General features: G+C 38.4%; 2 protein-coding genes across 4 annotated transcripts; both read left to right on the top strand.

Moving 5' to 3' along the window:
- Window positions 1-3,340, top strand: hcst (hematopoietic cell signal transducer). Of its 3 annotated transcripts, none has more exons than XM_058418173.1 (5): window positions 1-183; window positions 1,751-1,825; window positions 2,490-2,513; window positions 2,666-2,791; window positions 2,887-3,340. In XM_058418173.1, the coding sequence occupies exons 2-5, from the start codon at window positions 1,780-1,782 to the stop codon at window positions 2,928-2,930; spliced, it is 240 nt and encodes a 79-aa protein (XP_058274156.1). In that variant the 5' UTR covers window positions 1-183; window positions 1,751-1,779; the 3' UTR covers window positions 2,931-3,340. The 3 variants fall into 3 exon arrangements, with proteins under 3 accessions (XP_058274156.1, XP_058274320.1, XP_058274244.1); XM_058418337.1 differs by lacking the exon at window positions 1-183 and adding an exon at window positions 1,137-1,155; XM_058418261.1 differs by lacking the exon at window positions 1-183 and adding an exon at window positions 1,246-1,264.
- A 3,987-nt stretch (window positions 3,341-7,327) lies between these two features.
- Window positions 7,328-11,593, top strand: tyrobp (transmembrane immune signaling adaptor TYROBP). Its single transcript, XM_058395747.1, has 6 exons — window positions 7,328-7,532; window positions 8,161-10,432; window positions 10,621-10,641; window positions 10,735-10,893; window positions 10,981-11,048; window positions 11,231-11,593. The coding sequence occupies exons 2-6, from the start codon at window positions 10,387-10,389 to the stop codon at window positions 11,285-11,287; spliced, it is 351 nt and encodes a 116-aa protein (XP_058251730.1). The 5' UTR covers window positions 7,328-7,532; window positions 8,161-10,386; the 3' UTR covers window positions 11,288-11,593.
- The last annotated feature ends 1,079 nt before the right edge of the window (window positions 11,594-12,672 follow it).

Genomic DNA, 12,672 nt, shown 5'->3' with positions numbered 1-12,672 from the left:
CAGTGTATGACTTCTGTTTAAAGGAATTTCCCCGTTTTCAGTTACTCTAATGTGGGGTGCAGGGTTGTTCCATGTGCTAACAGCCTCCTCCCTACTACAAAACCTTGCAGTGTTTGGTCTGAAAAGAGAACTGCTGCCGCTCATCCTGCCGACAGATCTTTATGTGAGGAGTTCCTCTTTTCGGTAAGCCTTATTTACTTGTCACTAGCAGACTCGTGGACCGTTAGCGTTAGATTTGCCGAACATAGCCTACTGATTTGTGGTGTGTGATGATTTTGATAGAAACACTGTTTGTTTGGGGGTTCTTTGGGGGGTTCTTTGACATTGTTTTTTGATGGAAATATTTTTTGGGGCTTTGAAACTTTTATTCCGCAGAGCAAATCATGGGGACCAACATGCCGTCTATGAACAGATCAACACTTACATAATTACTGCATAATTATCTTAAAAAGCAGCAAATCAACATTAATGTTACTTACACGGCGATATAGAAGGCACCATTTATTTCCTGTAGTTCTTCCTGTTTGTGGTAAATGATTTTCCATAGCTGAAATTCATAGCTGAGAAAATATTAATCAGTTTAAATACTCATCATTCATTAATTCAACTGTAATTTGATTATTTCTTTTATTTATTATGTGAATGAATCTAAAAAGGGTTTTTGTTAAGATACTTTTTTTACTTTTTTACCTACAAGGTAAAGACTAAGGCATTGTATAATGTAGTGCAGGGGTCCCGTGGACAGGTAAACGGGCCGTGGATCATTTGGTACCGGGCCGCAAAGAAAGAATGAACTTATAATTTTATATACATATATACATGCATGTATATTTATTTATGTAAGTATGTGTGTATGTGGTGGGTTTTTCCATGCATCAGTAAGTCTGCAAGCTAACCCACACTAAAATGACCCAAATATACTGAGATACACATGTCACTAGAGAGCTAACCCAACCCAACCAGATGTAGTGCATCCTGGCCCTCACCTTCACCAATACACTGAGTTCTTATTTGAAGTCTTTTGCCTCTTTTCACTTTCAGAACAGCCTTAATTAGCCTGGCCATGGGTTCAACAGTATGATGGATGCATATTGGATGGATGAAAGGTGTTCAGATACACTGTGCTGTTCAAACACCCTTTAGTCTGTATCAAGGGTCAGTGGACCTTGTGAACTCCCACACTTACACTGGTCACCAGCAGCCTGCCCAGTTCAACAAAAAAGGACGTTAGGACGATATTTTGTCAGAATTTTATGTAAACAAAGTAAGATACACGGAGTGTTCTGGATATGAATGACAGTGTTGTCACAGATTTACCCAATGTATACACATTATACTGGCTTAACATAACCTAGACTAGATTAAATATTATAGGAGGTTTTAGTGTTTACAAAACACGAGGCACAAAACACATAATACAGGATTTGTAGAGATACAGGATGGATCGAGTTATCCGATGTTTCTTTCAGAGATGACTGACTAGGAGGATTTTATATTTTTTTATGAATTTGAATCATTGTCCAAGTTTGGGTCAAACACACCAGTGTCTTTAGTTACTCTGTTAGTTTGTCCAAGTTCATGAGATTTAATTATTTATGGATCCCAGAGGTGACATCTTATCAAAGCATCACAAACATACTGTGGTGATGCTGTTAGTTTAAAGGCAGACATACTGTGTTAGGCTGTTTTTGTCAAAGTTTGTTTGTCAAAGTTTTTATAAGCTGTTGGTTTATTTGTTGTTGCTTTGCAGGTGAAAAAACCCAACATCCTTCACAGGAAATGACAAACCAAGATTTTCTATTGTCTCTATTCCTTTCTTTCTTAGGTAAGTTGCATTGCATCGCTTCTCTTCTAACCTCAAACTAGTCATGTTCAAATATGCAGTGAGACCCCCCAATCTGTTTTTTTGTGGTCTCCTGATTTCCTGTACCAGTACTCTGTATGTTTCCCCTTTGTAAGCTGAGCTACTTGTTCCATTAGTGTGTGGAGAGGTTATTATAAAACCATGTGTACTTGTGTTCATTAATATACATTTTAACCATGTTTCTGTCCCAACCTACAGTACAGAAAAGCAGTTCAGTAACCTATTTATCTGAAGGTTGTGTTTATTGTGATTTTTGTGTATGTCTATAACCCTGCATACTTAAAGCCTTGACAGTATGAATACATATACACATGTGTAGCTGAATATGTTGGTGGATAAAAGTCTCCTCCTAGACACAATGCTAGCCTCAAAATCTTTACTACTAATAATCTAACCCTGATTCTGATCTAAAAAAGCAATTCCAGTATTGATTAATAAGAAACTAATGCTAGTACTGAATAGTAATATCTCTTTAGTATTTCTTAGTAGAATCATTAGCACTGACTACTAAGAAACTTTTTTGTAATGAAATTCAGGGTTCTTTCCCCAGCATGTTTTGACTGATTTACATCTATTTACATCTGAATCTCATAACTTGTTTCTTTCACATTCTTTCTGTCATAAGCCATGGTCAAAGCAGAAGAAACAGGTAAGCATTAGCTTGTATGTTACTAAGCTCCAACAACAGGGTTGCTATCAGTGTTTTCTGTTCATTTTGAACACTTTATACTTTACACTGTATACATATTGCAGTACTGCAAGTTTAACAGATAAGGTGATGTTTTAATACTTTTTCCAAAGATTCATGCTACCGGATAGCTACTGGAACGCTCGCAGGTGTGGTTTTTGGTGACGTTGCACTTACAATACTGATTGTCTCTGCTACGTATTACTGTGCTAGTAAGCGCAGAATCAAGAAGGAAAAGGGTAAATCCTCACAGTTCCTTCTTCTAATCACCATTTTACACAGTTCAATATGTTGTCTGTTTGTACATTTAACATGTATATACATGCTTTCACAGCTGATAAAGTCTACATGAATGTCAGAGCCAACTGCAAGAACTGAAAGAATTTAAGAGGATGAAGAGCTGGCAGTAACAAAGTTATAAGTTATATTCATCTATCTAAGCACTTGACATCTTGTACTTCTGGACACTCCTGGAAGGTTGCAGGTCTGGAATATGGTGGTTCTGGGGCAGGTTCGGGGGAACAGGTTCCCACACGTTTTATTTTCCTTGTCGGTCAACTTGCACCTTTTCTTCTCCATAGGTTTTTGTGACCCGGTTGCGTATTCATGACAAAGTGTTTACCTGTCCATTTTCCTGAGCTAAAGAGGCTGTCTAATAAGTTTACACATCTTATACATGGTGTAAATCACTTTAAGCTACAACTTTTACAAAAACTCCTTTGTTTCTTTTTTGTTCATTTGTGTCATGTGAATAATTTTAAATTCATAAATAAATGTATTTTAATCCATTTTTGTTTGTTTGACGTTTTGTCATCTGGACCCTGGAACAGTATGATGAGCCAGAATCACTGTGTGCCAAAAACCAGAATGTAACATGAAAGCAACAGTGCAAGTATTACATTTTGTAAAATGTAGATTACTGTTTAAAACATGTTGAGGAATATTAAATGCTCAAGGTTAAATCTATTATTCAGTTACTCCTCTTAAAGTACCCCTTAATTGGAGCAAAGGGTATAGGGTAAATCTGGACTTGCCAACAGGTCCTGTGTGTTTAAGGTGCCAGTTATTAGATTTTAACATACAAATACTTTTTTTGACATTGACATATTTGACATTAAATTGTAAATTCTTTTTATATTTTCTTTAATAAAATTGTACATGGTGCTTTGTGATCCGCTGACATTCCACAACCTCAAGCAGGATAAAGCAGATGAGGGATATATATATATATATATATATATATATATATATATATATATATATATATATATATATATATATATATATATACTATATTGCCAAAAGTATTCGCTCACCTGCCTTGACTCGCATATGAACTTAAGTGACATCCCATTCCTAATCCATAGGGTTCAATATGACGTCGGTCCACCCTTTGCAGCTATAACAGCTTCAACTCTTCTGGGAAAGCTGTCCACAAGGTTTAGGAGTGTGTTTATGGGAATTTTTGACCATTCTTCCAGAAGCGCATTTGTGAGGTCACACACTGATGTTGGACGAGAAGGCCTGGCTCTCAGTCTCCGCTCTAATTCATCCCAAAGGTGTTCTATCGGGTTGAGGTCAGGACTCTGTGCAGGCCAGTCAAGTTCATCCACACCAGACTCTGTCATCCATGTCTTTATGGACCTTGCTTTGGTCACTGGTGCACAGTCATGTTGGAAGAGGAAGGGGCCAGCTCCAAACTGTTCCCACAAAGTTGGGAGCATGGAATTGTCCAAAATGTCTTGGTATGCTGAAGCATTCAGAGTTCCTTTCATTGGAACTAAGGGGCCGAGCCCAGCTCCTGAAAAACAACCCCACACCATAATCCCCCCTCCATCAAACTTTACACTTGGCACAATGCAGTCAGACAAGTACCGTTCTCCTGGCAACCGCCAAACCCAGACTCGTCCATCAGATTGCCAGATGGAGAAGCGCGATTCGTCACTCCAGAGAACGCGTCTCCACTGCTCTAGAGTCCAGTGGCGGCGTGCTTTACACCACTGCATCCGACGCTTTGCATTGCACTTGGTGATGTATGGCTTGGATGCAGCTGCTCGGCCATGGAAACCCATTCCATGAAGCTCTCTGCGCACTGTTCTTGAGCTAATCTGAAGGCCACATGAAGTTTGGAGGTCTGTAGTGATTGACTCTGCAGAAAGTTGGCGACCTCTTCGCACTATGCGCCTCAGCATCCGCTGACCCCACTCCGTCAGTTTACGTGGCCTACCACTTTGTGGCTGAGTTGCTGTCATTCCCAAACACTTCCACGTTCTTATAATACAGCTGACAGTTGACTGTGGAATATTTAGGAGCGAGGAAATTTCACGACTGGATTTGTTGCACAGGTGGCATCCTATCACAGTTCCACGCTGGAATTCACTGAGCTCCTGAGAGCGACCCATTCTTTCACAAATGTTTGTAAAAACAGTCTGCATGCCTAGGTGCTTGATTTTATACACCTGTGGCCATGGAAGTGATTGGAACACCTGATTCTGATTATTTGGATGGGTGAGCGAATACTTTTGGCAATATAGTGTATATATATATATATATATATATATATATATATATATATATATATATATATATATATATATATATACTACCAGTCAAAAGTTTGGACACACCTTTTAATTCATTGCTGAATGCTGGAGATTTCAAAACTATGAAATAACCCACGTGAACTTAGAAGACATATCTCAATATCAACTGTTTCAAAACTATATATATATATCAGTGGTGGGCCGTCAGGGCCATAAACATAAACAGCAGTGATCTGAATCACTGACTTGCATTTTAATATATTTAATATATTTTTCCATAAATGTGTATTAAATTATTCCCAATAGTCTATTCTCTACATTTCATAGCTTTTCTCTTGGTAGCGCTGCTTCCAGTAGTGTATATTTATGTTAACAGTATTTATCCAATCATCTGACATCATGTGTTGCCAGGGTGAAGGAAATCTGCCTTAAGGCCTTCAGAATCAATAATGCAGGCGCCCGTAGCTTAAAATATGTGGCAATGAAATTGTTACATTAACCAATCAGATTTCGAGTTGGCATCACTGGTGCCATATAGCAGGCATACTCAGCAATTTCGCGTCCTTTGATTGGATAATTGGAATAGTCAGAGGCAGTGAACCGCACATATACATCGTTTCTATATTTGCTGCGTCTCATTTCGGATGCCGCGTCCTCCGGAGATTGCAGTTTGCTGCTTACGTCATCAAGAATGTCTTTTGTGAGAAAAGTAGCAGTAATAAAATTGACTATTTCTTGTGAGGTGTGAAATACTGTAGCTTAATTTCTTTTTTACATTTATGGTTGATTAGTATCTATTGCCGTGGCATCATAATGATGATATAGAGGTATATATACACTATATTGCCAAAAGTATTCGCTCACCTGCCTTGACTCGCATATGAAATTAAGTGACATCCCATTCCTAATCCATAGGGTTCAATATGATGTCGGTCCACCCTTTGCAGCTATAACAGCTTCAACTCTTCTGGGAAGGCTGTCCACAAGGTTTAGGAGTGTGTTTATGGGAATTTTTGACCATTCTTCCAGAAGCGCATTTGTGAGGTCACACACTGATGTTGGACGAGAAGGCCTGGCTCTCAGTCTCCGCTCTAATTCATCCCAAAGGTGTTCTATCGGGTTGAGGTCAGGACTCTGTGCAGGCCAGTCAAGTTCATCCACACCAGACTCTGTCATCCATGTCTTTATGGACCTTGCTTTGTGCACTGGTGCACAGTCATGTTGGAAGAGGAAGGGGCCAGCTCCAAACTGTTCCCACAAAGTTGGGAGCATGGAATTGTCCAAAATGTCTTGGTATGCTGAAGCATTCAGAGTTCCTTTCATTGGAACTAAGGGGCCAAGCCCAGCTCCTGAAAAACAACCCCACACCATAATCCCCCCTCCACCAAACTTTACACTTGGCACAATGCAGTCAGACAAGTACCGTTCTCCTGGCAACCGCCAAACCCAGACTCGTCCATCAGATTGCCAGATGGAGAAGCGCGATTCGTCACTCCAGAGAACGCGTCTCCACTGCTCTAGAGTCCAGTGGCGGCGTGCTTTACACCACTGCATCCGACGCTTTGCATTGCACTTGGTGATGTATGGCTTGGATGCAGCTGCTCGGCCATGGAAACCCATTCCATGAAGCTCTCTGCGCACTGTTCTTGAGCTAATCTGAAGGCCACATGAAGTTTGGAGGTCTGTAGCGATTGACTCTGCAGAAAGTTGGTGACCTCTTCGCACTATGCGCCTCAGCATCCGCTGACATCTCTGTGTCAGTTTACGTGGCCTACCACTTCGTGGCTGAGTTGCTGTCGTTCCCAAACACTTCCACGTTCTTATAATACAGCTGACAGTTGACTGTGGAATATTTAGGAGCGAGAAAATTTCACGACTGGATTTGTTGCACAGGTGGCATCCTATCACAGTTCCACGCTGGAATTCACTGAGCTCCTGAGAGCGACCCATTCTTTCACAAATGTTTGTAAAAACAGTCTGCATGCCTAGGTGCTTGATTTTATACACCGGTGGCCATGGAAGTGATTGGAACACCTGATTCTGATTATTTGGATGGGTAAGCGAATACTTTTGGCAATATAGTGTATATATATATATATATATATATATATATATAATCTGAAAAAGTACATATAAATATTAGGTAAATAGAGTATACCATACTGAGCCTTTATACAAATCTTTTCTGATCAGCCATGTCATCTTCTGACCCTGCTAAATATTCAATTCCATTCCATTTGTACAGCATTTTAAACAATAGACATTGCCTCAGATGAGCTTTACAGAAGTTTCAAATTTTCATTTATATTTATCCTCAGTGAGTAAGCCAGAGGTAAAGCTGGCAAGGAAAAACTCCCTTAGACAAGATGAGGAACAAGCCTCAAGAGGAACCAGACTGAGAAGGGAAGCCATCCTCATCTTGGTGACACCAGAGAGTGTGATTATAAATCATTTCTCTTCTATAATTGTATATCATCACTATATAACTGCTAGCCACTATTATACAGATTGGGCCTTCATTTAAAATACATACAGTGTATAAAAGTGAGAATACAGGATACATAGCAACATCATATTGTGCAGGTTGCATAGATATCTCCATGATGAAAAATAATAAAGCTGACCTGATATTTGAAACAGAAACTTTATACTTCATTCCTTCTGTGATTCTTTTGGTTTTATCAGTAATCTAGAATAGGTTCATTTATCTAAGTAAAATGAAGGAGAAATGTTTTGCATTGCAGATGTACTTCTGTGCATCCGGTGACCATCCAATGCTATCTTTCATCCTGAAAACTAACCACAAAAATACTTTAACCTTTTGCTCTAAAATGTTTTAGCAAATCCTGTGTATTGTGCAACATCAGCAGTTCAATTCAGATTAGACCTGAAAGTCTGCTTGACAAAGCTATGTAAATAAAGTGTGATAAAGTATGTGGACACTTGACCACACATGTATGTGCCATATGTGGGTTTCCTCATGTACACACAATTTGTATAGAATGTCTTTGTATGCTGCAGTACAACTTAATTCACTTAAACTAAGCGGCCCAAATCTGTTCCAGCATGCCCCTGTGCCCAAAGCAAGCTCCATGAAGTTTGTCAAGGATTGAGTGGAAGATCTTGAGTGTCCTGCACAGAGCCCTGAACTCTGGAACTGGTCTCCTTACCTGAAGATGTGACAGCTGTCCAATTTATAGCTGCCAGGATGTGAGCATTACTTCATAGAAACGGCATTTCCAACAGACACCACCAGCAATAAGTGATATTTTCTCATAAGTTTCTGTTTTACGAGCAAGTATGTATATGTTTTGTAATGGGTGACCTTTAAAAAAAAAAGTGGTGGGGATGGAAAGGACATTTTGTTCATTTTCTCTGCACCTGAGATGTTTGTGTTAACGTTTCTCTGAAACAGATTACTGACTTTGATTACAGGAGCCTTTGGCACTACTGAGGCTTTAACGAAAGAAGCATAGATAAGATGTGCTTTAAGAATTATTATGCTGCTACACACAGGACATAATGTTATAAATAAAGCTGGGAATGTTATCAGAGTTGTTGTCACAGCAAATCATCCCATCCACATATTTGATTTTGGCACAGGTTTTACGCCGGATGTTTTTCCTGATGCGACCCTTTCATTTTATCCAGCTCGGGACTGGCACTGAGAGTTAATCCCCCAGTGTCTGGGATGGTTCCCTGCCTGGAACTGTTGGGGATGTTATTGGAGTATGGGGCTGAATTTGTAACCAACGTCAGGTCCTGTTTTAACTGGAACCAGATAAGTAGAAGAAAAAAACATAGATAAGTTACACTATGAGTGTCATGTTGAAAAAAGAAAAAACAGATCTATTCTTAAATAGATAAAAGAATAAATGGATGTGTCATTTTGGTGTCATCCCTCTATACTTTGGCTCATGCATGGCTGTCTGTAAGAGGAGGGCCTGCGCAGGGGCCCAGGATTTGTAAGCATCAAAAATCCTTGTGATAAAATTGTCATTTAAAGAAAAGAAAAAAATCAGGGTTACTAATAAGAGTTAAAAAGCTTCCATTTGATTAGCATCAAGGTCAGTGGAAAACCCCACAGATTAAGAGAGAACAAGAGTGTGTGTGTGTGTGTGTGTCTAAACATGTTAAAGGGAAGTGATTAATATCATATCTCCTAAGAATTGTTGTGTGTGAGACTGGGACTGTGCTACATTTCAAAGGTTTTTTATATATATAGTCTAGTTATCTTTCCTAGTAGTGCCTCTTCTATAAAAATGCATATAATAGTAATTTAAAGGGGAATAAACATTCTTTATACATTTTGTAACCTCATTTGTAATTTCCTCTTTCACTGTGGTTTTTGATTTCATTTCCTAGGTACAATGAAACCATGTTTCCATTTTAATAGCACCAAGGAACAAAAAAAGCCTAGACCACATGAAACAACTCAATTTAGACAGAATACCTGATGCAGTGTTGAAGTTTCGTACAACACAAATCGTAACATAACCCAATTCAGCTAGGACAGCACCATTTTGAATGCACATCCTCTGTTTTTGAAGACGGTGGTCTTACATGTGTGAAAATGTGTCCATATGCTTGCTTTTACTGATAAAACCACACATCACCATCAACAGCATAGACAGTGCTGACATGTGAAAGTGAAGAGCCACAGCACTAACTAAACCACAGGCTAAGAGCATAAAGATCACACTTATCTAGCTTGGTCTGGTCTGAGTACGGAAATGGTGTGACTACAAACACTGAACACATTTTCTATACCACCTACACACCTATTCACATATCAGATGATTAGAAATAGGTTATAAATATTTATCTTGAGTTAAGCTGCCATTGATTTCAGCATGGAGAAAGGCTTTAATAAAATCCTGACAGTGAAAAACTGGTCCTCATACATACTCATGACTAACTGTATTAAAAATAGGAGTTTTGGTAGTGTTTGTCTTTATGCATTTTTTCTGTACTGATTAGCACTGCATTGTTGTGATAGGCCAAAGAAGAATGTCTTAGTGTCCATGTCAAAAAAAAACAAAAAAACATCTCATGACTCCTCCTAGTATCACAATGACAGATCTTCACTGTTTCGCTCAGTCCCTCACCACAGTGTCCTGCTTTAGGTTTCTGCCAGCTACAAAAAACTCCGTGGGCTTCTGTACACGAGAGTCCCCTCTAAACTGAGAAGAAATATTTTTTTTATTTTAGGAGATAGGAAGATAAATAATCAAACTATTACTGTTTTTTTTTTTTTTATTGTTTTTTTTCCCCCAAAAAGTGCAGGGATCATGGGCTGGACTCTGCACTTGGTGGCTCTTCTCAGTGGACTCTTCGGTGAGGTTTTTTTTTTTTCAAATCTCTATTGCTTTTTGTATCTCCTTTATCATTTTTTGACTTTTTAAAAACGATATTATGAGATTGAAGGTTTCTTACTAGTTCAAGGCGCATTGTATAAATAGCTTGTTAAACTTTTTGACTTAAAAACAATTTGCTGATTTTTAATGCTTCTAATACTTTCTCAGGTTATGTAGCAGCATCTCAAGGTAATGTCTATATTCTCCTTAAACCTGTTCAGGTAGTTCATTTTGGATCGTATTTTGTACCACAATTGTGCTGTCTCTCTTTTTCTCTTTCAGACTGTGGCACATGCTATCAGCTAAACATGGAGGTTATTATTGGTATCATTACTTGTGATATAATTCTCACACTTCTTATTATCATCTCAGTCTATTGTTTTGCATCATGGGAAAAACGGAAGAACAGCTTGCATACACGTAATAACTCCAGTGAGACAGGTATGTGTTTGTTTGTTTGTTTGTTTGTTTGTTTGAGAGAAGACTTGAATGTAAACTTACAAACTTGATGCTTTTTCTCGTTACAAGAGAAAGGAAAATTTCGCCAGTCATCAAGCAGACCAAAGGAGGTGGAAATTACAGAGTCACCTTATCAGGTAAAAATTTCTTCATGCTAAGACTGAATAAATATCAAGACTGATAAATAATATAAGTAGGAGGGAACTGTAAACTTGTAATGAAATCCTTTCAACACTTATGTTAAAACATATGACTTTCTTATAACTAATTATTGGTTGTAAATATAAATGTATTGAATTTTTGTTTTGTTTTGTAACAGGAGCTATATGGAGTACAGTCAGATATATACAGTGATCTTCACCAGTATCGGAAATAATTCTTCTACAGATGAAACAATCTGTTACTTAACAGCAACAGTTGATAAACTCACAAGGTCCAGAATGCAATTTTAGAAATTTCTGGCCTCTCTATATGGCTGTAACTTTGAATCTTTGACTTTTGAAGCATAAAATGTTTTGTCACTGTGTCTGAAACAGCAGGTGTAATTGAGCCAGAAAGCCTGGAGCCCAAGAAGCATAAATATGTATAATATAGACTTGGCTTTTTTAAATATTAATTATCCTTATGTTCATCTTTCCTTAACCTTTGTGTATCATGTCATAAAATATGTTTTGAATGTTAACCAGTGTATTATTGTTTGTATAAAATATCTATACAAAAGATGAAGAGAAAGAAAGTGTGCATTTTCTATAACAGACAGCGTGATAAATCATGCAGTGAGCTAAACTGGTACTTCCCTAACAAGAACAATTTTGTGCCAGGACACAAATCAGCACATGGTTATGAGTCAAGGGAACAATGTCTGAAGTTGGTAAAGCAGACACAGGGAGAAAATGTATCAAAAGGTATATCAGACAGTATGTCAAGTAAAGGTAAATTGTTAGGAATATCACTCAGCTGGGGTGATAAAAATTTTGGAAGAAGTGGAATTTGGTGACTAACACGCTTGGCTTTCACTCGAACTGCTGGGGTGGTTATTTGGTTTATTATTATACATTATACTTATTTAGAGTGATTTCTCCATCAAAACATAGCCTCATCCTTGTGTTAGTAAATAGGCCAGGGTTTAGAAATAGCTGATTGATTGATTGATTGATTGATTGATTGATTGATTGATTGATTGATTGATTGATTGATTGATTGATTGATTGATTGATTGATTGAATGTTGATTGATTTATTCATCTTCAGTCACTGCTTTATCCAGGGTTATGGTAAATCTGGAGTCTATCCAAGGAATGTTGTACACAAGGAGGAGATACACTCCGAATGGAACACCAGTTCATTGCTGAACACAATTAACACATACCTTCCCAGACCGAGGGGCAGTTTAGGCAGCCAGCCTAAAAGTATTTTTCTGAGAGGTAGGAGGAAACCAGAGAACCCTAAGGAACAAAAACAGAAGCTTTGCACACAGTAACCTAAGCTTAGGAATTGTTTATTTCTTTTTTTGGGGATTTATTTAACAGTAGCTGTTTATTGCTAGTTCAGTGAAGAGGTAGGTCTTCAGGTTTCAGTTGAAGATACACAGTAACTCAGCTGTTCAGATGGCCACAGAAGTTTGTTCCACCAGCTGGTTACCAGGACAAAGTGGAGTGTTGAGGGGTGGTTAGTCAAATCGAGCAGTGCTACACGCTTGGAAAGATCCAGGTCAGTGCAGTGTGTGATAAGTGCCATCAGTTAGGTGGCTGTTGGTCTGTTT

The sequence above is a fragment of the Hemibagrus wyckioides genome, linkage group LG01, assembly GCF_019097595.1.
Source record: "Hemibagrus wyckioides isolate EC202008001 linkage group LG01, SWU_Hwy_1.0, whole genome shotgun sequence".
Classification (NCBI taxonomy): domain Eukaryota; kingdom Metazoa; phylum Chordata; class Actinopteri; order Siluriformes; family Bagridae; genus Hemibagrus; species Hemibagrus wyckioides.
The sequence above is the reverse complement of the archived record's forward strand: the minus strand, read 5'-3'. Positions and strand labels throughout refer to the sequence as shown.

What these genes read in the sequence shown, in the direction of transcription:
- hcst (XM_058418173.1), top strand. Translation starts at nt 1,780, where the DNA reads ATGACAAACCAAGATTTTCTATTGTCTCTATTCCTTTCTTTCTTAG. An exon ending in TCTATTCCTTTCTTTCTTAG is followed by an intron (nt 1,826 to 2,489) that starts GTAAGTTGCATT and finishes TTCTGTCATAAG; the next exon opens with CCATGGTCAAAGCAGAAGAA. An exon ending in GGTCAAAGCAGAAGAAACAG is followed by an intron (nt 2,514 to 2,665) that starts GTAAGCATTAGC and finishes CTTTTTCCAAAG; the next exon opens with ATTCATGCTACCGGATAGCT.
- tyrobp (XM_058395747.1), top strand. Translation starts at nt 10,387, where the DNA reads ATGGGCTGGACTCTGCACTTGGTGGCTCTTCTCAGTGGACTCTTCG. An exon ending in TCTTCTCAGTGGACTCTTCG is followed by an intron (nt 10,433 to 10,620) that starts GTGAGGTTTTTT and finishes ATACTTTCTCAG; the next exon opens with GTTATGTAGCAGCATCTCAA. An exon ending in TAATAACTCCAGTGAGACAG is followed by an intron (nt 10,894 to 10,980) that starts GTATGTGTTTGT and finishes TCTCGTTACAAG; the next exon opens with AGAAAGGAAAATTTCGCCAG.